This window comes from Camarhynchus parvulus, chromosome 21, assembly GCF_901933205.1.
Source record: "Camarhynchus parvulus chromosome 21, STF_HiC, whole genome shotgun sequence".
Classification (NCBI taxonomy): Eukaryota; Metazoa; Chordata; class Aves; order Passeriformes; family Thraupidae; genus Camarhynchus; species Camarhynchus parvulus.
The window spans coordinates 1,017,392-1,038,823 of NC_044591.1; the positions used below are offsets into that span (position 1 = coordinate 1,017,392).

A 21,432-nucleotide genomic window follows, 5' to 3' on the forward strand; every position below is an offset into this window, starting at 1 on the left:
GTTCAGGAATTTGGGAGAAAAATTATGAGTTCAGGAATTCAGGAAGAAAATGATGAGTTTAGGAATTCAGGAAGGAATTCAGGAAGAAAATGATGAGTTCAGGAATTCTGGAAGAAAATAATGAGTTCAGGAATTCAGGAAGGAATTCAGGAATTCGGGAAGGAATTCAGGAAAAAATTCAGGAAGAAAATGATGAGTTCAGGAATTGAGAAAGAAAATTATGAGTTCAGGAAGAAAATGATGAGTTCAGGAATTCAGGAGGAAAATTATGAGTTCAGGAATTTGGGAAGGAATTCAGGAATTCGGGAAAGAATTCAGGAATTTGGAAAAGAATTCAGGAATTTGGGAAGGAATTCGGGAAGGAATTCAGGAATTTAGGAGGAAAATGATGAGTTCAGGAATTCGAGAAAGAATTCAGGAATTTGGAGAGGAATTCAGGAAGAAATTCAGGAAGAAAATCATAAGTTCGGGAATTCAGGAAGGAATTCAGGAATTCAGGAAGGAATTCAGGAAGAAATTCAGGAAGAAAATGATGAGTTCAGGAATTCAGGAGGAAAATTATGAGTTCAGGAATTCGGGAAAGAATTCAGGAATTCGGGGAGGAATTCAGGAAGAAATTCAGGAAGAAAATCATGAATTCAGGAAAGAATTCAGGAAGAAAATGATGAGTTCAGGAATTCGAGGAGGAATTCAGAAAGAAATTCAGGAAGAAAATCATGAGTTCGGAAATTCAGGAAGGAATTCAGGGATTCAGGAAGGAATTCAGGAAAAAAATAATGAGTTCAGGAATTCGAGAAGGAATTCAGGAAGAAAATTATGAGTTCAGGAATTCAGGAAGGAATTCAGGAATTCTGGAAGAAAATGATGAGTTCAGGAATTCGGGAAGGAATTCAGGAATTCGGGAAGAAAATAATGAGTTGAGGAATTTGGGAAGGAATTCAGGAATTTGGGAAGGAGTTCAGGAAGAAAATCATGAGTTCAAGAAAGAACTCAGGAATTTGGGAAGGAATTCAGGAAAAAAGTAATGAGTTCAGGAATTTGGGAAGGAATTCAGGAAGGAATTCAGAAAGAAAATAATGAGTTCGGGAATTCGGGAAGAAAATGATGAGTTCAGGAATTCAGGAAAGAATTCAGGAATTTGGAAAAGAATTCAGGAATTCAGGAAGGAATTCAGGAAAAAAGTAATGAGTTCAGGAATTTGGGAAGGAATTCCTGAAGGAATTTACAAGGCAAGGAATTCAGGAATTCAGGAAGGAGAATTTTGGGAATTGTGGAACCTCAGGGCCGAGCCTTTCCCACCCCACCCCATCCCAGCTGGTATTCCATGGGGTAGAACTGCTGGGATTTGGGGTGGAACTGTCAGATTTGAGGTACAACACTGTGATTTAGTGTAGAAGTGTCAGATTTAGGGTACAACATTGGGATTTAGGTTAGAAATGCTGGGATTTGGGGCAGAACTGTCAGATTTGGGGTAGAACCCCAGGATTTGGGGTAAAACTCTTGGATTTGGAGTAGAAATGCTGGGATTTGGGGCAGAACTGTCAGATTTGGGGTAGAACCCCAGTATTTGCGGTAAAACTCTTGGATTTGGGGTAAAACTCTTGGATTTGGGGTAGAACTGCTGGGATTTGGGGTGGAACTGTCAGATTTGAGGTACAACACTGATTTAGTGTAGAACTGTCAGATTTAGGGTACAACATTGGGATTTAGGTTAGAAATGCTGGGATTTGGGGCAGAACTGTCAGATTTGGGGTAGAACCGCAGGATTTGGGGTAAAACTCTTGGATTTGGGGTAGAACTGCTGGGATTTGGGGCAGAACTCTAAGATTTGGGGTAGAACCCCAGGATTTGGGGTAAAACTCTTGGATTTGGAGTAGAAGTGCTGGGATTTGGGGCAGAACTGTCAGATTTGGGATAGAACACTTGGATTTGGGGTAAAACTCTTGGATTTGGAGTAGAACTGCTGGGATTTGGGGCGGAACTCTCAGATTTGGGGTAGAACCCCAGTATTTGCGGTAAAACTCTTGGATTTGGGGTAAAACTCTTGGATTTGGGGTAGAACTGTCAGATTTGAGGTACAACACTGATTTAGTGTAGAACTGTCAGATTTAGGGTACAACATTGGGATTTAGGTTAGAAATGCTGGGATTTGGGGTGGAACTGTCAGATTTGGGGTAGAACCGCAGGATTTGGGGTAAAACTCTTGGATTTGGAGTAGAACTGCTGAGATTTAGGGCAGAACTGTCAGATTTGGGGTAGAACCCCAGGATTTGGGGTAAAACTCTTGGATTTGGAGTAGAACTGCTGAGATTTAGGGCAGAACTGTCAGATTTGGGGTAGAACACTTGGATTTGGGGTAAAACTCTTGGATTTGGAGTAGAACTGCTGAGATTTAGGGCAGAACTGTCAGATTTGGGGTAGAACTGCAGGATTTGGGGTAAAACTCTTGGATTTGGGGTAGAACTGCCGGGATTTGGGGTAGAACTCTCAGATTTGGGGTAGAACCGCAGGATTTGGGGTGGGAAAGGCCGACCCCCCTTTCCCTGCCCCACACATCCCATCCCAGCGCAGGATCCCGTCCCGCTTGGCTGCGCTGCACGACCCCGCTGCGGCTGCTGCAATCCATGGGGGGATCCCAGGGATCTGGGGGGATCCGGGGGAGATCCCGGCCCTGTGCCTGCTGCTCCCGGCTGGGAAAACAGGGAATGGCGCTCCAGGGATCTTCCTGAGGGGCTGGATCCGGGAGGGATCCTGGGGCAGCCTGGAGCTTCCTGATCCCGGTGATTCCTGTGCTGATCCCTGTGATCCCTGTGCTGATCCCTGAGATCACTGAGCTGATCCCTGAGATCCCGATGATGATCCCTGAGATCCCTGTTATTCCTGTTATCCCTGTGATCCTGGTGGTCTTATCCTGTCCCTGTTATCCTGATGATCCCCGTGGTCTTTGTGATGATCCTGGTGACCTCTGTGATGATCCCTGTGATCCCAGTGATCATCCCGCTGATCCCTGTGATCCTTGAGATCCCAGTGATCCTTGGGATCCTTGGGATCCCTGCAATCCCAGTGATGATCCCGTTGATCCTTGTGATCCCTGTGCTCCCTGAGATCCCGGTGATGATCCCAGTGACTCCTGTGATCCCAGTGATCTCAAAGATGATCCCTGTGATCCTGGTGACCCCTGCTGATCCCAGTGATGATCCCGCTGATCCCTGTGATCCTGGTGTTCCCTGTGATGATCCCTGTGATCCCGGTGTTCCCTGTGATCCCAGTGATGATTGCGGTGATCCCAGGGTGATCCCTGAGATCCTGGTAGTCCCTGTGATTCCCGCTGATCCCTGTGATCCTGGTGCTCCCTGAGATCCTGGCGATCCCTGTGATCCCAGTGATGGACCTGCTGATCCCTGTGATGATCCCCATGATCCCTGTGATCCCAGTGACAATCCCTGTGATCCTGGTGACCCCTGAGAACCCTGTGATGATCCCTGTGATCCTGGTGATGATCCCTGAGCTGATCCCTATGATGATCCCTGCGGTGATCTCTGCAGTGATCCCTGTGGTGATCCCTGCGGTGATCCCTGAGCTGATCCCTGCGGTGATCCCTGCGGTGATCCCTGTGTTGATCCCTGCGGTGATCCCTGAGCTGATCCCTGTGTTGATCCCTGCGGTGATCCCTGTGTTGATCCCTGCGGTGATCCCTGCGGTGATCCCTGCGTCGATCCCCGCGGCGCTGACCCCGTTCCCGTTGCAGGTGTCGCAGCTGATGCGGGCGGCGCGCAGCGGCACCAAGGACGGGCTGGAGCGCACGCGCATGGCAGTGCTGCGCAGGGTCACCTTCCTGCAGCGCCGCGACGGCACCGGTGAGGCTCCGGGGACCCCGGGGACCCCATCCCCCGGGAACTCCATCCCCATAGAACCCCAGGGATCCCATCCCCAGGGAATCCCATCCCCACAGAACCCCAGGGAATCCCATCCCCAGGGATCCCATCTCCAGGGAACCCCAGGGATCCCATCCCCAGGGAACCCCAGGGATCCCATCCCCAGGGAACCCCATCCCCAGGGAATCCCAGGGGTCCCATCCCCAGGGAACCCCATCCCCACAGAACCCCAGGGATCCCATCCCCAGGGAACCCCATCCCCAGGGAACCCCATCCCCAGGGAATTCCATCCCCAGGGGACCCTGGGATCCCATCCCCAGGGAACCCCATCCCCAGGGAATCCCATCCCCAGGGGACCCTGGGATCCCATCCCCAGGGAACCGCAGGAACCCCATCCGCAGAGAATCCTTTCCCTCTGGAACCAGGGGATCCCATCCTTATGGACCCTGGGGATCCCATGTCTATGGAACCAGGGATCCCATCCCCATGGAATTGGGAACCCCATGTCTCCAGAGCCCCATCCCTATGGAACCCCAGGGATCCCATTCCCAGGGAACCTCCAGGATCCCATCCCCAGAGATTCCATCCCTCTGGAACCAGAGAATCCCATCCTCAGCGAACCTCTGGGGATCCCATTCCCACAGAACCCCAGGGACCCCATCCCATGGAACTGGGGATCCCATCCCTACGGAACCCCAGGAATCCCGTTCCTCTGAAACTGGGGATCCCATCCCCAGGGAATTCCATCCCCATAGAACCCCGGGATCCTATCCCCAGGGAACCTCTGGGGACCCCATCCCTATGGAACCCCAGGGATCCCATCCCCATGGAACTGGGGATCCCATCCCCATGGAACTGGGGATCCCATCCCTACGGAACCCCGGGAACCCCATTCCTCTGGAACCGGGGATCCCATCCCTCTGGAATCCTGGAGATCCCACCCCCACAGAACCAGGGGATCCCATGCCCAGGGAACCCCAGGGATCCCATCCCTATGGAACCGGGAACCCCCTCCCTCCAGAACCTCCTTCTCCCACCTCATTCCACGGATCTGGAGCTTCCCGGGATCTCTGCAGGCTCCACCTCCCTCCTTTTATCCTTCGGGGATAAAGCGGCAGCGCCCGGCCTGTCCTTGCGTCTTTCCTTTGGGATTTTGTCCCTCCAGGATTTCTTTCCCTGAATCCCCAATTCCCACAGGGGATTCCCATGGATTTTCTTTCAAGATTTTCCCCCTGAATTCCCAATTCCTCAATGATTCCTCCTTGGATTTTTTCCTTCAGGATTTCTTTCCCTGAATTCCCAATTCCCATGAGGTTTTAATTGGATTTTTCCTTCAGGAGTTTCCCCCTGAATTCCCAATTCCCAGAGGTTTTTCTTGGATTTTTCCCTCAGGATTTCTTCCGCTGAATCCCCAATTCCCAGGGGCTTTCCCATGGATTTCCCCTTCAGGATTTGTTCCCTGAATTCCCAATTCCCATGAGGTTTTAATTGGATTTTTTTCCTTCAGGATTTGCCCCCTGAATTCTCAATTCCCACGAGGTTTTAATTGGATTTTTCCTTCAGGATTTTCCCCCTGAATTTCCAATTCCTCAGGGGTTTTTCTTGGATTTCCCCCTCAGGATTTTTCCTCTGAATTCCCAATTCCCAGGAGGTTTTCATGGGATTTTTCCTTCAGGATTTTTTCCCTCAATTCCCAATTCCCATGAGGTTTTAATTGGATTTTTCCTTCAGGATCTTACCCCTGAATTGCCAATTCCTTGGGGGCTTTTCTTGGATTTTTCCCTCAGGATTTTCCCCCTCAATTCCCAATTCCCACGAGGTTTTCATTGGATTTTTTCCTTCAGGATTTTCCCCCTGAATTTCCAATTCCTCGGGTTTTTATTGGATTTTTCCTTCAGGATTTTCCCCCTGAATTCCCAATTCCTTGGGGTTTTCCTTTGGATTTTTCCTTCAAGATTTTTTCCCTGAATTCCCAATTCCCACAAGGTTTTTATTGGATTTTTTCCTTCAGGATTTTCCCCCTGAATTCCCAATTCCTCAGAGGTTTTTCTGGGGTTTTTCCCCTCAGGATTTTTCCTCTGAATTCCCAGGGGCTGTCCTGGGGTTCTCCCTGCGGGTTTTCCCTGCGGGTTTTCCCTGCGTGTTTTCCCGGAATTCCCAATTCCCGGGCCCTTTCCCTGTGCCGCAGGGGATGGGGAGCGCAGGAGGAGCGCGGCCCAGGCGGAGAAGCCGCCGCGCTCCCGCCGGAGCTCCCGGCTTTCCCTGGAGCAGCCCGGGGCAGGTAGGATCCGGGGGAGGTACGATCGATCCCGCTGGATCCCAGCGCCTGCCTGGAGCTTCCCGGGGGATCGGCCGCGTGTGTTCCCGGCATTCCCAGAGCATTTCCCATGGGATGGGCTGTGTGTGTTCCCGGCATTCCCGTGGGATCGGCTGCGTGTTCCCGGCATTTCTGCAGCTTTCCATGGGATCAGCTGCAGTTCCCGGCATTCCCATAGCATTCCCACGGGATTGGCTGTGTGTTCCTGGCATTCCCAGAGCATTCCCGTGGGATCCACTGCGTGTTCCCAGCATTTCTGCAGCTTTCCATGAGATTGGCTGCATGTGTTCCTGGCATTCCCAGAGCATTCCCATGGGATCGGCTGTGGGTTCCCAGCTTTCCTGTGGGATTGGCTGTGTGTTCCCGGCATTCCCAGAGCATTCCCATGGGATCCGCTGCGTGTTCCCGGCATTTCTGCAGATTTCCATGGGATCTGCTGTGGGTTCCCGGCTTTCCTGTGGGATTGGCTGTGTGTTCCCAGCATTCCCAGAGCATTCCTGTGGGGTCAGCTGTGTGTGTTCCCAGCATTTCTGCAGATTTCCATGGGATGAGCTCTGTGTGTCCTGGCATTCCCATGGGATCTGCTGTGTGTTCCCGGCTTTCCCATGGGATTGGCTGCGTGTGTTCCCAGCATTCCCATGGAATCCACTGCGTGTTCCCGGCATTTCTGCAGCTTTCCATAGGATCTGCTGTGGGTTCCTGGCATTCCCATGGCATCCCCATGTGTAATGTTGGCGTTCCCAGGACATTCCCATGCGATCGGCCGTGTGTGTTCCCGGCTTTCCTGCAGCTTCCCATGGGATGGGATCGGCTGTGTGTGTCCCACCGTTCCTGCCATTCCCATGGGATCGGTCCCGCCGTTCCCATGGGATCGGTCCCACCGTTCCCGCCGTTCCCATGGGATCGGTCCCGCCGTTCCCGCATGGCCAGCGCGGCTTTGGGGCGCGGCAATCCCGGGAGAGCATCCCCGGGGAGGAGGAGCCGAAATTAGGGAAGGAAAAAGGTCCCCGCAGCCCTTCCCTTCCCTCCCTTCCTCCCTTCCCTGCCTCCTTCTCTCCCCCCAGCCCTTCCCCTTCCCGGGATCTCTGGCCCGGGATGGGGCCGGGGCCATGTGGAGGCGACGGCCGCGCTCCCATCCCACGTTTTCTTTGGCTCATCCCGAGCTTTCCCTGGCTCGCTCACCCTCCTCCTCCTCGGCTGCTTCGGCCTCGGGTAAGGGCTGCCCGCTCCGGCGCGTCCCGCTTTTCCTGCGCTCCCGGCTCCTTCTCCCGGCTCCTTTTTCCCGGTTCCCGCTGTCTCGGAGCGAGGATGAGGCGCTGTTCCCGCTGTTCCCGGGCGGATTTTTGGGATGGGGACCCTCCGTGTCCCCTCCCCTGTGGCGCTGTCCTGGTCCGCATTCCGGCACTTCCCACTTTTCCTGCGCTCCCGGCTCCTTCTCCCGGCTCCTTTTCCCCGTTCCGGTTGTCTTGGAGCGAGGACGAGGTGCTGTTCCCGGGCGGATTTTTGGGATGGGGACCCTCCTGTCCCCTCCTCGTGGCGCTGTCCTGGTCCCCACTCCGGCACTTCCCACTTTTCCTGGGCTCCTTTTCCCGGCTCCTTTTCCCTTCTCCCGGCTCCTTTTCCCGGTTCCCGCTGTCTCGGAGCGAGGATGAGGCGCTGTTCCCGCTGTTCCCGGGCGGATTTTTGGGATGGGGACCCTCCCTGTCCCCTCCCGCTCCCATCTCCGCTCCTGCCCGGCTCATCCCGGTGTCCGGTGACCGCTCTGGAAGGACACGGGATGCCGGGAATACCGGGAGGAGCGGGCTGTGCCCCCGGCCCCGGAAGGCTCAGTTTGGGTCAGTTGGGGTCAGTTTGGGTCAGTTTGGGGTTTTTGGTGTTCCCGTGCCACAGGGGACTCGGAGGAGGAGGACACCGGCTTCCTGGAGGTCACCGTGTCCGACATGCGGCATCCCCCGCCCGAGCTGGGCCCCGCGCCCGAGGGGCTGAGCCCGCAGCAGGTCTGGGATCGGGATCGGGGCTTTCTTGGGATCGGGGCTTTCTTGGGATCGGGATCGGGGCTTTCTTGGGATTGGGGCTTTCCTGGGATTGGGGCTTTCTTGGGATCTGGGCTTGCCTGGGATCGGGGTTTTCCTGGGATCGGGATCGGGGCTTTCCTGGGGTTGGGATTGGGGATTTCCTGGGGTCGGGGCTTTTTTGGGATTGGGGCTTTCCTGAGATTGGGGCTTTCTTGGGATCTGGGATCGGGGCTTTCCTGGGATTGGGGTTTTCCTGGGATCTGGGACTGGAGCTTTCCTGGGATCTGGGATCAAGGCTTTCCTGGGATTGGGGTTTTCCTGGGATCTGGGATTGGGTCTTTCCTGGGATCTGGGATCAGGGCTTTCCTGGGATTGGGGCTTTCCTGGGGTTGGGCCTTTCCTGGGATCTGGGATTGGGGATTTCCTGGGATCTGCTCTTTCCTGGGATTGGGATCACGACTTTCCTGAGATCAGGGCTTTCCTGGGATCTGGGATCGGGGCTTTCCTAGGATTGGGATCAGGGCTTTCCTGGGATCTGGGGTTGGGGCTTTCCCGCAATTTCCTGGGATTGGGATCATGGCTCTCCTGGGATCTCCTGGGATCGAGGCTTTCCCAGGATCTCTGGGGATCGGGGCTTTCCCGGGCTCTGGGGGGGTCCCAGCGTCCCCCGGGCCCCGTGATTGAGCAACAGGGAAATGCCGAGTCAGCAGAAACGGCGCTGCTGGCTCAGCGCTTCCGCAGGGCCGGGGCTGCTTCCCTTTTCCTGGGATTTGGGGTTGGGGGATCACGGCTGAGCCCCGCAGCCTGGGCTGCCTTTCCCCGATCCCGGGATTTGGGGATCACGGCTGTTCCTGCCTTTCCCGATCCCGGGATTTGGGGATCACAGCTGTTCCTGCCTTTCCCCGCCGGATTTGGGGACACGCTGTTCCTGCCTTCCCCGGGATTTGGGGATCACGGCTGTTCCTGCCTTTCCCCGATCCCGGGATTTGGGGATCACGGCTGTTCCTGCCTTTCCCCTGTCCCGGGATTTGGGGATCACAGCTGTTCCTGCCTTTCCCCGATCCCGGGATTTGGGGATCACGGCTGTTCCTGCCTTTCCCCAATCCCAGGATTTGGGGGTCAGGGCTGTTCCTGCCTTTCCCTGATCCCAAGATTGGGAATTTTGGGATCAGGGCTGTTCCTGCATTTCTCCTATTCCTGGATTGGGGACTTTGGGATTATGGCTGTTCCTGCCTTTCCCCACTCCTGGGATTTGGGACTTGTGGGATCAGGGCTGTGCCTGCATTTCTCCAATCCCAGGTTTGGGGATCTTGGGATCAGGGCTGTTCCTGCATTTCCCTGATCCCAAGATTGGGAATTTTGGGATCAGGGCTGTTCCTGCCTTTCCCTGATCCCAGAATTTGGGACTCTGGGATCAGGGCTGTTCCTGCATTTCCTGATCCTGGGATTGGGGGCTTTGGGATCAGAGCTGTGCCTGCTTTCCCCAGTCCCAGGATTGGAGATTTTGGGATTATGGCTGTTCCTGCCTTTCCCCAGTCCCGGGATTGGGGATTGTGGGATCAGGGCTGTTCCTGCCTTTCCCTGATCCCAGGATTGGGGATTTTGGGATCAAGGCTGTTCCTGTATTTCCCGATCCTGGAACTGGGGATTTTGGGATTGTGGCTGTACCTGCCTTTCCCCAATCCCGGGATTGGGGATTGTGGGTTCAGGGCTGTGCCTGCCTTTTCCCGATCCTGGGATCGGGGATTTTGGGATCAGGGCCTTTCCCCGGTCCCGGGATCGGGGATTTTGGGACCAGGGCCTTTCCCCGGTCCCGGGATCAGGGATTTTGGGATCAGGGCCTTTTCCGGTCCTGGGATCGGGGATTTTGGAATCAGGGCCTTTCCCCGGTCCCGGGATCGGGGATTTTGGGACCAGGGCCTTTCCCTGGTCCCGGGATCAGGGATTTTGGGATCAGGGCCTTTCCCCGGTCCTGGGACTGGGGATTTTGGGATCAGGGCCTTTTCCGGTCCTGGGACAGGGGATTTTGGGATCAGGGCCTTTCCCCGGTCCCGGGATCGGGGATTTTGGGACCAGGCTCCATCCCCGTGCCCCGCAGGTGCTCCGGCGGCACATCCTGGGCTCCATCGTGCAGAGCGAGCGCAGCTACGTGGACTCCCTGAAGCGCATCCTGCAGGTGGGGGCCGCGCCGGGGCGGGACGGGGATCCCCCGGGCGGATCCCGCGATCCCAGCGCCGCGATCCCCGCAGGATTACCGGAACCCGCTGCTGGAGATGGAGCCCAAGGTGCTGAGCGCCCGCAAGTGCCAGGTGGTGTTCTTCCGGCTGAAGGAGATCCTGCAGTGCCACTCCATGTTCCAGATCGCCCTGGCCTCGCGCGTGGCCGAGTGGGACTCCAACGAGAAGATCGGGGACCTCTTCGTGGCCTCGGTGCGGGGGAAACGGGAACAACGGCCCCAGATCCCGCTGGGGTCATGGCGAAAACCGGGAATGGCCCCAAATCCTGCTGGGGTCACAGGAAAACACCGGGAACGGCCCCAAATCCTGCTGGGGTCACGGGAAACACCGGGAATGGCCCCAAATCCTGCTGGGGTCACAGGAAACACCAGGAATGGCCCCAAATCCTGTTAGAATCACAGCAGAAACCAGCAATGGCCCCGGATCTGCTGGCGTCACAGCAGAAACCAAATCCTGCCGGGATCCCAGTAAAAACCAGAAATTGCTCCAGATCATGTTGGGGTCCCAGCAAAAACCAGGAATGGCCCCAAATCCTGTGGGGTCCCGGCAAAAACTGGGAATGGCCTCCAAAATCCCCCTGAGATCAGAGATTGGGAATCACCCCCCAACCTCCTCTGGGATCTCATAAAAAACTAGAAATGGTCCCAAAATTTCTCTGGGATGCCAGCAAAAACCAGGAAGGGCCCCAAATCCCCCTGGGATCAGAGATTGGGAATCATCCCAAATCCTCCCCAAAGACTGGGAATTTTCACCCAAAACCCCCCTGGGATCAGAGACTGGGAATCACCCCCAGACCTCCCTGAGGTCCCATCAAAAACTGGGAATTGGGAATCACCTCTAGACCTCCCCTGGGATCCCATTAGAGATCAGGAATTGCCCCCAAAGTCCCCCTGGGATCCCACCAGGGGTGGGTGGAGGATTGCATTGATGAAGCCCCAATTTGGGACACCCCCAGCACTTTGCCCACCCCATTTTTTGGGAAGCCCTACGCCATTCCCGTTCTCCTGTCCTTTCCCAGTTCTCCAAGTCGATGGTGCTGGACTCATGGCCTGGGTAGGATAAAAAACTGGGAATCACCACCAAACTTTTCTTGGGATCCCACCAGGGGTGGGTGAGGGATTGGAGTGATAGCACATCCCCAGCATTGCACAAATTCCCATTTTTTGGGAACCCCCACACCATTCCTGCTCTCCCTTCCTCTCCCCGTTCTCCAAGTCCGTGGTGCCGGATTTGTGACCTCAGCAGGAAAAAAAACCGGGAATGAGCCCCAAACATCGCTTGGGATCCCACCAGGGATGGGTGGAGGACTGGAGTGATGGGACATCCCCAGCACCTTGCCCACCCCATTTTCTGGGAGTCCCGCCCCATTTTTTGGGAAGCCCCATGCCATTTTTGGGAAGCCCTACCCCATTTTTGGGAAGCCCCACGCCATTCCCGCTCTCCCGTCCTCTCCCAGTTCTCCAAGTCCATGGTGCTGGACGTCTACAGCGACTACGTCAACAACTTCACCACGGCCATGTCCCTCATCAAGAAGGCCTGTCTGACCAAACCCGCCTTCCTGGACTTCCTCAAGGTCAGCGCGGCTGTCTGCAGCTCTGCTTTTCCCAAAAATCCCCTTTTTATGGCATTTCTCAAAAAAACCCTGTTTTTCTGGCATTTTGTCCCATCAGAAGCGGCAGATGGCCAGCGCCGACCGCGTCACGCTCTACGGGCTGATGGTGAAGCCCATCCAGAGGTTCCCTCAGTTCATCCTCCTCCTGCAGGTGAGACGAGGGAGAGGTTCTGGAGAACATCAGGGAGGTTCTGGAGAACATCAGGGAGGTTCTGGAGAACGTTTAGGAGCTTTTGGAGAAGGTTTCAGGGAGGTTCTAGAGAAGGTTTTGGGGAGCTTTTGGAGGAGGTTTTTGAGAGGTTCTGGTGAAGGTTTTGGAGAGGTTTTGGGCAAGGTTGCGGAGATTCTGGAGAAGGTTTTTTGGAGGTTCTGGAGAAGGTTTTGAGGAGGTTGTGGAGAAGCAGCTTTTTGGGTGCTGCAGGACAAGGCCAGTTTTTTCGGACTTTTTGGATTTTTTTGATTTTTGGATCCATCCCAAGGATCATCTCCGAAGCTTTGAATTTGGAGGTGCCCAAAGTGCTCCCAGTTCCCTCAGTCCATCCTTTTCCTGCGGGTGAGAGGAGGGAGGTTCTGGAGGACTTTGGGGAGGTTCTGGAGAAGGTCTTGGGGAACTTTTGGAGAAGATTTTGGGAGGTTCTGGAGAAGGTTTTTTGGAGCGTTAGAAGGAGATTTTTGAGAGGTTCTGGAGAAGGTTTTGGAGAGGTTTTGGGCAAGGTTGCAGAGATTCTGGGGAAGGTTTTTTGGAGGTTCTGGAGAAGGTTTTGAGGAGGTTCTGGACAAGGTTGCAGAGATTCTAGAGAAGGTTTTTTGGAGGTTCTGGACAAGGACTGGGGAGGCTCCAGATAAGGTTTTGAGGAGGTTGTGGAGAAGCAGCTTTTTGGGTGCTGCAGGACAAGGCCAGTTTTTTCGGACTTTTTGGATTTTTTTGATTTTTGGATCCATCCCAAGGATCATCTCCTAAGCTTTGAATTTGGAGGTGCCCAAAGTGCTCCCAGTTCCCTCAGTCCATCCTTTTCCTGCGGGTGAGAGGAGGGAGGTTGTGGAGGACATGGGGAGGTTCTGGAGAAGGTCTTGGGGAACTTTTGGAGGAGATTTTGGGAGGTTCTTGAGAAGATTGTTTTGGAGGTTCTGGAGAAGGTTTTTTGGAGGTACTGGAGAAGGTTTTGGGGAGCTTTTGGAGGAGGTTTTTGAGAGGTTCTGGAGCAGGTTTTGGAGAGGTTTTGGGCAAGGTTGCAGAGATTCTGGAGGAGGTTTTTTGGAGGTTCTGGAGAAGGTTTTTTGGAGGTTCTGGAGAAGGGCTGGAGAAGTTCTGGGGAAGGTTTTTGGGAGGTTCTGGAGAAGGTTTTGAGGAGGTTCTGGACAACGGCTGGAGAAGTTCTGGAGAAGGTTTTTGGGAGGTTCTGGAGAGGCACCTTCTTGGAGGCTGCACAACAGAGACGCACTTTGGAGTGGGCACCCTGGCTGGATTTTTGGATCCACCCAAGGATCATCCTGCAAACCTCGGTGCTGGACGCTCCGTGAGCGTGGCCGTGGCGGTTCCTCGGGGCCACTCCCGGTGTTTCCGTGTCCCAGGACATGCTGAAGAACACGCCGCGTGGCCACCCCGACCGCCTGTCCCTGCAGCTGGCGCTGACCGAGCTGGAGACGCTGGCCGAGAAGCTCAACGAGCAGAAGCGCTTGGCCGACCAGGTGGCCGAGATGCAGCAGCTCAGCAAGAGCATCAGCGACCGCAGCAGCTTCAACAAGGTGGGGGCTCCTCGTCACCCTCGTCTTCAGCCTCATCCTCGTCATCCTCGTCTTCATCCTCATCCTCGTCACCCTCGTCTTCATCCTCAGCCTTATCCTTCCTGTCCTCATCATCCTCGTCCTCATTCTCCTTGTCCTCCTCGTCCTCACCTCATTTTCCTTGTCCTCCTTTTCTTCATCCTTCTCATCCTTTTCATTCTCTTCAGTGTCCTCTTCCTCCTCCTCCTCTTCCTCCACCTCCTCCTCATCCTCATTGTCCTTCACCCACTGCTCCTCATCATCATCCTCCTCCTCCTCTTCCTCCTCCACCTCCTCCTCCTCCTCCTCCTCTTCCTCCTCCACCTCCTCCTCCTCCTCCTCTTCCTCCACCTCCTCCTCCTCTTCCTCCTCATCATCCTCCTCCTCCTCTTCCTCCTCTTGCTCCTCCTCTTCTTCCTCCTCTTTCTCTTCCTTCTTCTCTTCCTCCTCCTCCTCCTCTTCCTCCTCCTCTTCCTCCTCCTCCTCCTCTTCCTCCACCTCCTCTTCCTCCTCCTCTTCCTCCTCCTCTTCCTCATCCTCCTCCTCCTCTTCCTCCACCTCCTCCTTCTCCTCTTCCTCCTCCTGCTCTTCCTCATCCTCCTCCTCCTCCTGCTCTTCCTCCACCTCCTCCTCCTCCTCTTCCTCCTCTTCCTTCTCCTCTTCCTCCTCCTCTTCCTCCTCCTCCTCCTCCTCCTCATCCTGCACCTCATCCTCATCCTGGTCCTTGGCGGGGTTTGGAGCTGCTGGGTGGGATTTGTGGCTCCCTCTCCCCATTGGGGTTTTTGGGCAGCAGGATCCCTGGTTGCTCCCAGAGGATCTCGATGCAAACCGAGCCTTGAGGGTGGAATTCGGGAATCCCTCCCCCAGGATCTGCTGGGCTTGGATTTGGAGCTCCCACTCCATGTGTGGGGTCTCCAGGTTCCGGAGGAGGTTTCTGGGAGGTTCTGAAGGAGGTTTGGGAGCTTTTGAAAAAGCTTTGGGAGCTTTTGGAGGAGGTTTTGGGGAGGAGCTGGAGGAGGATTGGGGAGGTTCTGGAGGAGATTGGGAGCTTTTGGAGAAGGTTTTGGGAGGTTCTGGAGAAGGTAAGTTTTTCAAAGGTTCTGGAAGTGTTTTTTGGGAGGTTCTGGAGGTTTTGGGAGGTTCTAGAGAAGGTTTTGGGAGGTTCTGGAGGAGGTTGGGGACCTTGTGGGGAGGTTCTGGGGCATGGTGGAGAAGATTTGGAGAAGTTCTTGAGAAAGTTTCTCGGGAGGTTCTGGACAAGGTTTTGGGAGGTTCTAGAGAAGGTTTTGGGAGGTTCTGGAGAAGGTTGGGTACCTTCTGGAGACGTTCTGGGGAGTGGTGGAGAAGATTTGGAGAAGTTCTTGAGAAAGTTTTTCAAAGGTTCTGGAAGTGTTTTTTGGGAGGTTCTGGAGAAGGTTGGGTACCTTCTGGAGATGTTCTGGGGCGTGGTGGAGAAGATTTGGAGAAGTTCTTGAGAAAGTTTCTCGGGAGGTTCTGGACAAGATTTTGGGAGGTTCTAGAGAAGGTTTTGGGAGGTTCTGGAGAAGGTTGGGTACCTTCTGGAGACGTTCTGGGGAGTGGTGGAGAAGATTTGGAGAAGTTCTTGAGAAAGTTTCTCGGGAGGTTCTGGAAGTGTTTTTCGGGAGGTTCTGGAGAAGGTTTTGGGAGGTTCTGGAGAAGGTTGGGGACCTTGTGGAGAGGTTCTGGGGAGTAGTGGAGAAGATTTGGAGAAGTTCTTGAGAAAGTTTTTCAGAGGTTCTGGAAGTGTTTTTCGGGAGGTTCTGGAGAAGGTTTTGGGACGTTCTTCTGGAAGTTTGGGACCTCTTGGAGCAGCTTTATTTTTTGACGATGCTGGGAATTGACGATTCCGGCTCCGTGGTGGGATTGGCCGCTCCGGGGTGGCACCTCCAGCCTGGAGTCACCATCTGGGGGTTGTCCTGCAGCTGCTGAGCTCGGGGCAGCGGCAGCTGCTGCTGTGCGAGACGCTGACCGAGACGGTGTACGGGGACCGCGGGCAGCTGCTCAAGTCCAAGGAGAGGAAGGTGTTCCTGCTCAGCGACCTCCTGGTCTGCGCCAACGTCAACTTCAAGTACGTGCGGGGCGCCTCCTGACCCCAGAACCCTCGGGAGATCTCAGCACGTCCCCGTCCTCTTCTTCCTCCTCCTTGTCATCCTCACCTTTCTCCTCCTCATCCCTCGTTTTCCTTTTTCTCCTCCTCCTCCTCCTCCTCCTCCTCCTCCTCCTTCTCCTCCTTCTCCTCCTTCTCTTCCTTCTCCTTCTCCTCCTCCTCCTCCTCCTTCTCCTTCTCCTTCTCCTTCTCCTTCTCCTTCTCCTTCTCCTTCTCCTTCTCCTTCTCCTTCTCCTTCTCCTTCTCCTTCTCCTTCTCCTTCTCCTTCTCCTTCTCCTTCTCCTTCTCCTTCTCCTTCTCCTCCTCCTTCTCCTCCTCTTCCTCATTCTCACCCTCCTCATCCTTCTCATCCTCATTTTTGGGGGGAATCCCATTGAGTTTGGGGTTTTTGGGGGGGGTCCCATTGAATTTGGGGTTTGGGGGGGATCCTCATTGAGTTTGGGGTTTTTGGGGGAATCCCATCAAATTTGGGGTTTTTAGGGAAATCCCATTGAGTTTGGGGTTTTTAAGGGGCTTCCTACCCATTTTGGAGTTTCTAGGGGAAATCCCATCAAGTCTAGGGTTTTTGGTGAGAATTCCCATTGAGTTTGGGGTTTTTGGGAGAATTCCCATTGAGTTTGGGGTTTTTGGTGAGCATCCCATTGAGTTTGGGGTTTTTGGGAGAATTCCCATGAGTTTGGGGTTGGGGGGTCCCATTGAGTTTGGGGTTGGGAGAATTCCCATTGAGTTTGGGGTTTTGGGGCGTCCCATTGAGTTTGGGTTTTTGGGAGAATTCCATCGAGTTGGGGTTTTGTATTATTGAGTTTGGAGTTTTGGGGAGAATTCCCATCAAGTTTGGGGTTTTGGGAGAATCCCATTGAGTTTGGGGTTTTTGGTGAGCATCCCATTGAGTTTGGGGTTTTTGGGAGAATTCCCATCGAGTTTGGGGTTTTTGGGGGGGATCCCATTGAGTTTGGGGTTTTTGGGAGAATTCCCATTGAGTTTGGGGTTTTTGGGGGCGATCCCATTGAGTTTGGGTTTTTTTGGGAGAATTCCCATCGAGTTTGGGGTTTTTGGTAGAATTTGGATTGAGTTTGGAGTTTTGGGGAGAATTCCCATCAAGTTTGGGGTTTTTGGGGGGGATCCCATTGAGTTTGGGGTTTTTGGTGGGCATCCCATTGAGTTCGGGCTTTTTAGGAGAATTCCCATTGAGTTTGGGTTTTTTGGGGTGATCCCATTGAGTTTGGGTTTTTTTGGGAGAATTCCCATCAAGTTTGGGGTTTACCTACCCACCTCTGACCTGTCTCCCTCCCTGCTGCTGTGGGATTTGGGAATGGGGTGGAGTTGGCGGGATTTGTTGCCGCCAAGCGGGAAAACCTCCCGAAACCCCCAAAATCCCGCTGAATCCCCCCTTTTTCCCCTCTCCAGGCCAGTGCCTGCAGGGTAGGTGCCAGGTGTGCTGTGCTGTGTCGTGTGCCCCACCTCTGGGGGTTCCTGCACGCTGTGGGGTGCTCGGCCTGCGGGGTGCCTTTTCTTGGGGGGGAAATCCATGGTTTTTGGGAAAATCCAGGGTTTGTTTTTTTTTTTTGACTTGGAGATCTTGCCTTGGTAGAGGCCAGTTGGAAATCAGAGGTTCTGGAAAACCACATTCCGGGCTTCCTGCATGGTGTGGGGTGCTCGGCTTGCAGGACACGTATTTTTGGAGGGGGGATAAACCAGGGGTTTTTTTTGGGGAAAATCCGTGACTTTTGGGAAAACCCGTGATTTCCCTGACCTGGAATTCTTGCCTTGGCAGAGGCCAGCTGGAAATCAGCAGCCTGGTGCCCCTGGGCCCCAAGTACGTGCTGAAGTGGAGCACGGCCCTCCCGCAGGTGCAGGTGGTGGAGGTGGGCCAGGAGAGCGGCGCCGGTGACAAGGACAGCGCCGCCGCGGCCGTGGCGGCGCCGGACAGCGCCGGCACGCGCCCGCCAGCCAGGCCGCCCACAGTGAGCTCCTGGCGCGGGGCTGGCGGGCTCCGGGGGTCTCACCCCTCTCAGGGGTGGTGCAGTCGCCAGTGCAGCGCTCGGGGCCTCGTTGCTGGTGGGAGAACCTCCCTGGGTGGGGATTTGGGGAGTTTTAGGGGATTTGGGGGTATTCTAGAGGATTTGGGGGCGTTTTAGGGGATTTGGGGACGTTTTAGGGGATTTGGGGTGTTCCAGGGGGTTTGGGGGCGTTGTAGGGGATTTGGGGTGTTTTAGGGGATTTAACCCCTCTCAGGAGTGGTGGAGTCACCAATGCATCACTCGGGGCTTCGTTCCTGGTGGAAGAACCTCTCTGGGTGGGGATTTGGGGTGTTCTAGGGGATTTGGGGGTATTCTAGGGGATTTGGGGTGTTTTAGGGTATTTGGGGGGTTCCGGGGGTTTCACCCCTCTCAGAAGTGGTGGAGTCACCAATGCCGCACTCGGGGCCTCATTCCTGGTGGGAGAACCTCCCTGGGCGGGGATTTGGGGTGTTTTAGGGGATTTGAGGGGCGTTGTAGGGGTTTTGGGGGTGTTCTAGGGGATTTGGGATGTCCTAGGGGAACTCAGCACTCGAGACCTTATACCTGGTGGGAGAACCTCCCTGGGTGGGGGTTTGGGGAGTTCTAGGGGATTTGGGGTGTTCTAGGGGATTTCACCCCTCTGAGGGGTGGTGGAGTCACCAGTGCAGCGCTCGGGGCCTCGTTCCTGGTGGGAGAACCTCCCTGGGTGGGGATTTGGGGTGTTCTAGGGGATTTGGGGGCGTTCTAGGGGGTTTGGGGACGTTGTAGGGGTTTTGGGGGTGTTCTAGGGGGTTTGGGGTGTCCTACGGGAACTCAGCACTTGAGACCTTATACCTGGTGGGAGAACCTCCCTGGGCGGGGATTTGGGGAGTTCTAGGGGATTTGGGGGGTTTCGGGGGGTCTCACCCCTCTCAGGGGTGGTGCAGTCACCAGTGCAGCACTCGGGGCCTCGTTCCTGGTGGGAGAAGCTCCCTGGGCAGGGATTTGGGGAGTTTTAGGGGATTTTGGGGCATTATAGGGGATTTGGGGTGTTCTAGGGGATTTGGGGGTGTTCTAGGGAGTTTGGGGGCATTCTAGGGGATTTGGGGGTGTCCTAGGGGAACTCAGCACTCAAGACGTTATTCCTGGTGGGAGAAGCTCCCTGGGCTGGGATTTAGGGAGTTTTAGGGGATTTGGGGATGTTTTAGGGTATTTGGGGTCATTGTAGGGGATTTGGGGTGTTCTAGGGGATTTCACCTCTCGGAGGGGTGGTGCAGTCACCAGTGCAACGCTCGGGGCCTCGTTGCTGGTGGGAGAACCTCCCTGGGCTGGGATTTGGGGTGTTCTAGGGAATTTGGGGGTGTTGTAGGGGTTTTGGGGGTGTTCTAGGGGATTTGAGGGTGTTTTAGAGGATTTGGGGGGTTTCGGGGGGTCTCACCCCTCTGAGGGGTGGTGGAGTCACCAGTGCAGCGCTTGGGGCCTCGTTGCTGGTGGGAGAACCTCCCTGGGCGGGGATTTGGGGAGTTTTAGGGTATTTGGGGGGTTCCAGGGCTCTCACCCCTTTCAGGGGTGGTGGAGTCATGGACGCAGCGCTCGGGACCTCGCTCCTGGTGGGAGAACATCCCTGGGTGGAGATCTGTGGTGTTTTAGGGGATTTTGGGGCGCTGTAGGGGATTTGGGGTGTTCTAGGGGGTTTGGGGGTGTTGTAGGGGATTTAGGGGTTTTGGGGGGCTTCACCCCTCTGAAGGGTGGTGGAGTCACCAATGCAGCACTCGGGGCCTCGTTGCTGGTGGGAGAACCTCCCTGGGCAGGGATTTGGGGAGTTTTAGGGGATTTGGGGTGTTTTAGGGGATTTGGGGGCATTTTAGGGGATTTCACCACTCTGGGAGCTGGTGGGGTTGGAGGTGAGGTGCTCCAGCCTCATTCCTGGCAGGAGAACCTCCCTGGTCTGGATTTGGGGGATTTCACCCCCATCCATGGAGATGATTGAGGAGCAGTGGCCGCGGTGCTCGGGGCCGTCCCTGGTGGTGCTGGGTCATGGGCTGGGCTCCCTCTCAGATCTCCTCCAGCCCGGTGGGTCCCGTGGTGCTCCGTGTGCCTGAAATCCCGGTTTTTCTCCCCGAAGATAAGGTCTACCTGGGCCCCCCGCGGCTCTTCCAGGAGCTGCAGGACCTGCAGAAGGACCTGGCGGTGGTGGAGCAGATCACGCTGCTCGTCAGCACCCTGCACGGCACCTACCAGGTACTGCCGCATTCCCGGGAACCGCCGCATTTCCGGGAACCGCCGCATTCCCGGGAACTGCCGCATTCCTGGGAACTGCTGCATTCCCAGGAACCGCCCAATTCCTGGGAACCGCTGCCTTCCTGGGAAGCGCCGCATTCCCTGGAACTGCCACATTTCCGGGAACCGCCGCATTCCTGGGAAGCGCCGCATTCCCTGGAACTGCCACATTTCCGGGAACCGCCCGCATTCCGGAAGCGCCGCATTCCCTGGAACTGCCACATTTCCGGGAACTGCCCGCATTCCCGGGAACTGCTTCGTTCCCGGGAAGCGCCCAGTTCCTGGGAACCGCCGCATTCCCAGGAACTGCCGTGTTCCCGGGAACCACCGCATTCCCAGGAACTGCCGCATTTCTGGGAACTGCTGAATTCCCGGGAACCGCTGCATTTCCGGGAACCGCTGCATTCCTGGGAACTGCCTCATTCCCGGGAATCACCTGCATTCCTGGGAACCGCTGCCTTCCCAGGAACTGCCGCATTCCCAGGAACCACCCAATTCCCGGGAACCACTGCACTCTGGAGAACTGCCCGCATTCCCGGGAACTGCCACATTCCCGGGAACCCCCACATTCCCGGGAACTGCCGCATTCCCGGGAACCGCCGCATTCCTGGGAACCGCCGCATTCCCGGGAACCGCTGCATTCCTGGGAACTGCTGCATTCCCAGGAACCCCCCCAGGAACCACTGCCTTCCCAGGAACTGCTGCCTTCCCAGGAACCACCCAATTCCTGGGAACCGCTGCACTCTGGGGAACTGCCCGCATTCCCGGGAACCGCCGCATTCCTGGGAACTGCTGAATTCCCGGGAACCGCCACATTCCTGGGAACCTCTGCGCTCCTGGGAACTGCCCGCATTCCCAGGAACCGCTGCATTCCTGGGAACCGCCCCAGGAACCGCTGCCTTCCTGGGAACTGCCACATTCCTGGGAACCGCCGCATTCCCGGGAACCGCCGCATTCCCGGGAACCACCCAATTCCCGGGAACTGCCGCATTCCCAGGAACCACAGCATACCCAGGAACCGCTGCCTTCCTGGGAACTGCCACATTCCTGGGAACCGCCATGCTCCCAGGAACCGCCGCATTTCCGGGAACCGCCGCATTCCTGGGAACTGCTGCATTCCCAGGAACTGCCCAATTCCCGGGAACCACTGCACTCCGGGGAACCGGTGCCCTCCCAGGAACTGCTGCATTCCCGGGAACTGCCGCATTCCAGGAACTGCCGCATT

The 21,432-nt window shown here is 55.6% G+C and overlaps 1 protein-coding gene across 1 annotated transcript in view; it reads left to right on the forward strand.

Moving 5' to 3' along the window:
• Nucleotides 1-7,089: 7,089 nt before the first annotated feature.
• Nucleotides 7,090-21,432, forward strand: part of LOC115912390 (rho guanine nucleotide exchange factor 10-like protein) — a 32,652-nt gene continuing 18,309 nt past the window's right edge. The window contains 11 exon segments of the mRNA XM_030963923.1: nucleotides 7,090-7,404; nucleotides 8,083-8,189; nucleotides 10,306-10,383; nucleotides 10,457-10,636; nucleotides 11,901-12,017; nucleotides 12,115-12,207; nucleotides 13,629-13,802; nucleotides 15,764-15,909; nucleotides 17,723-17,858; nucleotides 17,861-17,912; nucleotides 20,053-20,168. Of these exon segments, the coding sequence (XP_030819783.1) occupies nucleotides 7,302-7,404; nucleotides 8,083-8,189; nucleotides 10,306-10,383; nucleotides 10,457-10,636; nucleotides 11,901-12,017; nucleotides 12,115-12,207; nucleotides 13,629-13,802; nucleotides 15,764-15,909; nucleotides 17,723-17,858; nucleotides 17,861-17,912; nucleotides 20,053-20,168 (1,302 nt within the window). The 5' untranslated portion in view covers nucleotides 7,090-7,301.